This window comes from Schistosoma mansoni, chromosome 1 (genome assembly GCF_000237925.1).
Source record: "Schistosoma mansoni strain Puerto Rico chromosome 1, complete genome".
NCBI classification, from domain to species: domain Eukaryota; kingdom Metazoa; phylum Platyhelminthes; class Trematoda; order Strigeidida; family Schistosomatidae; genus Schistosoma; species Schistosoma mansoni.
Window position 1 is genome coordinate 31,573,925 of NC_031495.1, and position 3,548 is coordinate 31,577,472.

Sequence of the window (3,548 nt, forward strand, 5' to 3'; positions counted from 1 at the left end):
ATGATGAACAGTCAAGTAATCACATCGATGGTTAGTTAGAAACCTCTCTGCCCGAAGCTACAAATCAACGAAGATATAGCTAGTGATGTAGTATGAGACAGACTGACTAAAGCAGTGTAGAGGACCTCAAATGACTCATGATCTCAACTATATAAAATTACTGAAATCTCCACAAAACCCCCTTTTAAAATGGTATCGCTGAACACAACAGTAGACTGAAAACTTCTTTTAACTTTTGTATTTTTTCAATAACTTGTTGGTCGCAGTATAAAAGGTTATTTGATTGAATAACAACCATTAGCTGGTACAGTTCATCATGTACTTATCATTCATTACAGGAACTATATTCAAAAGTATTTTGATTTCTAAAGCGGATATATATTTATAAATATACGCTGATTTTGTGTAAAATGCTTCTTTTTTTGAACATGGCTGTCAATCAACTACTTTATTTTCTCCTTAAATATAAGCACAGAGGAAAACTAAAAGGTGACCAAGCTTCATCGAAGTACTATAAACCATTTTTAATTTTTAAATAGGTTTTACAATAACGTATTAACAGTATTACCACACTTTTAACATTCTTGTTTGACATTTAGCCTCATACAAATTGCCTAAATCATGGGGTGGAATAACAATCACTTTATTCTGGCATGCATTTTGTTTAATATGCATTATTGCTTATGCAATTGGTACATCAGTGTTGATTTTCAAACAGTATACTGATAATGACTTAAAATATCATCCTTATTTAAACAGTCAGAATCAAACGATCTATTGTGATTTAAATCCAAATTTATGTAAATATTTTGAGAAAAAGTTCTCTTTTTCAATGAAATTGGTAAATGAGAAAATTTCACCGGAAGAGATTAATACGTCAATGATAATATTAACAGATCATATTCATGGTCAGTATCTACAATCATTAAAATATCAAAATACCGATTGGAATTACATTAAGTTAGATTGTAAAGTGGAAGATGAAAAAGATGATGGTGAGAATTTTAATGACAATGAAAATTTCCAAGATATGCCTTTAATGGAAATGGGATTTTTAACATTCAGTGAAAAATCACTTTGGGAAATGAACGTATACTTAAAAGTGAGTCCAGTGTTTAAAAATCTAAAAGCAAACATGAAATATCTATGTTCATGGTTGGCTAAAAACAGCTATTCGCGTGATGACTTTACTTTGGGAACTACTGAGAATCTGATAGTAGTGGATAGCTATCTCGTCCTAGCTTGTGACCACTTCTTGATTCTTAAGGGTTCCGCCGTTGACATCTGTAAGCGGAGGAAAGTTTTACTGAATATTTACCTAATTTGTATTATCCATCTAAATTACTAACAAAATAGATTTTACATTGAGTTCAAACTTTTCTCAAAAGTTAGGTCCAGTTGCCTAACGTTTGTTTATGTGTGTGTGAGCAACTTGGGAAATCACAACATAGCAAGCTATAGTCTTGCTTTAACATTAATGTTAAGAGGTTAATTTAAACATGATTGTAATTTACATATTTTTGCAAATTTGATCACCATATTCACTCTTACTCAAATCAAACATCTGATCAGATTCATTACACATTAATTACATATAATACAAATCGAAAGATAGTTACTAAGTTGTTTACTGCATAACAGTATGGTATATTATATTTAAAACTAAAATAGAAAGATCCTACCATTTTTTATTTCATTATACAGGTGACTGGTTGCATACAATGTAAGCAAATTTCATTAGCTACCTTTATTGATTTCATTTCGGTCAGTTTAATTTTTTAACACGAAAATTCGTTAGTTTTTTTAAAATTCCTAGATTTAAGGTCTTGTATTTCTATTAATAAATCTGGGTCATTAATTTTAATTATCTCTTTTTTTCAGTCCTAATAGTATTGTGACCATTTTAATTAAACTGCTTATTCTACTGATAGTTTTATTAATAAGAATAAAGTGAACCGAATGAAGAAATAAGTATTTTTAAGATAATATCATATAATCCCAAATCCCATTGCCCTCAATAGAAAAAAGAGCAGACTTTTCGTCCAAATCGAGATGTTTATTCAATTAATCACATTTAATTTTGTTCATTTCACTCACAATGAACAGAATAACAAACTCAAATTTTAACCGTACTCTTTCACATTACAATTTCACGTTTCTCATACCTACTATCAAATACACAAATAAACCCAGTAATGTCTCATACAGAATCACCCTGACTAAAAATAGAATAACACTGATATGTTCAAACATATTTTAGTTTTGACTGTACCAAAAACATTCTTTTAAACTTGTGATAAGTTAGTTCGGTTGTTTTATAGTTAAGATCATGAGTCAATTGAAGCTAGACCACCATGGAAAACCTGGCAGCACTGGACGGCCGTTTCGTCCTATTCTATGACTCCTCAGTAGTGCGCATCCACGATCCCGACTCGCGAGATTATTTATTTATTTGTTTCCTTTGAAGAAGTGGTTTACAATAAGTCATGAAGTTTCAAAAGTTCAAATTACTACTCAATGGGATATCATAAATATATCTTCAAATCATTATTGTCCCCTTTTAATTAAATAGTTGATAAAAATCTGGTTAATTATTTAGTATTTTTCACCATAGACTGATATTAATTAGATTTTTAAAACTATACAGTCCTCTATAAATTAGCTGTTGCTTGTCTTCTCAAATCTATCATTATTTTAAACAGTTTCTTCCCATCTGTTCTCCCATATCCTATTTTCAAGTACTTACAGGATTCTGGAAGACTCTACAATATAAAACATATAAATGAACCGGCATTTGACTTTACAACTAAACTTCAAATGCATGACAATTTATGCGTAACAAAAGAAGACAAAGATTCAAAAATCCCAATACGTTTAAAACAAATGAATGGACCATTGTTATTTATGATTATTGGAGGTTTATGTGCTGTTATGATGCATATGAGTGAATATATTTATTATATTGTTATGAATAGATAATTTTTCCAAAGATTTATTTCCTCTGGAGAAACTGTTCCTTCGTTTCATCATAGTCAAATATTGAATAATTGAAAATTAATTGATATATAAATACATAAATCATTATCTATTGGTCATCTTGTTCAGATTACGATGACTAAAATTGATTTACCATATAGTGATGACCAGTAAAGGCTTGATTTGCAAACATATTATTAAAACCTATTTATATGATTGAATGTATCGATAGTAATAAATATATTATTTTATTCACATTGTTCTCTTTATTAACATCGGGAGAACTAAGATTTCATCAGTATGATAAATTCATATTATTTCACTAACCTCTGATCGAGTGGGGTCGGTCACGTTTCGGTTAATGATGTGATTGGTGTGAAATTTGAAACAGATATCGATTTTGAAAAAAACAATGTGTGATATTTACTATTGTGCAGATTTCAAGAAACTTTTTATTCGTTCAAACAATTGATTAGGCGAAATAGCATAAAATGTGTAATAGTGTTTTAATTCTACACTTAAAATAAAGTCAAGTATAATAATAAGTGAGAAGGGGATTTTGTGGAGATTTT

The 3,548-nt window shown here is 29.6% G+C and overlaps 1 protein-coding gene across 1 annotated transcript in view; it reads left to right on the plus strand.

Annotated features, from left to right (window-relative positions):
* Smp_056990 (hypothetical protein) overlaps positions 1–3,230 on the plus strand; it is a 15,336-nt gene extending 12,106 nt beyond the window's left edge. Inside the window, exons 6-7 of the mRNA XM_018794055.1 lie at positions 600–1,102; positions 2,740–3,230. Of these exons, the coding sequence (XP_018648505.1) occupies positions 600–1,102; positions 2,740–2,979 (743 nt within the window). The 3' untranslated portion in view covers positions 2,980–3,230. The remainder of the gene's footprint in view (positions 1–599; positions 1,103–2,739) is intronic.
* Positions 3,231–3,548: the final 318 nt, after the last annotated feature.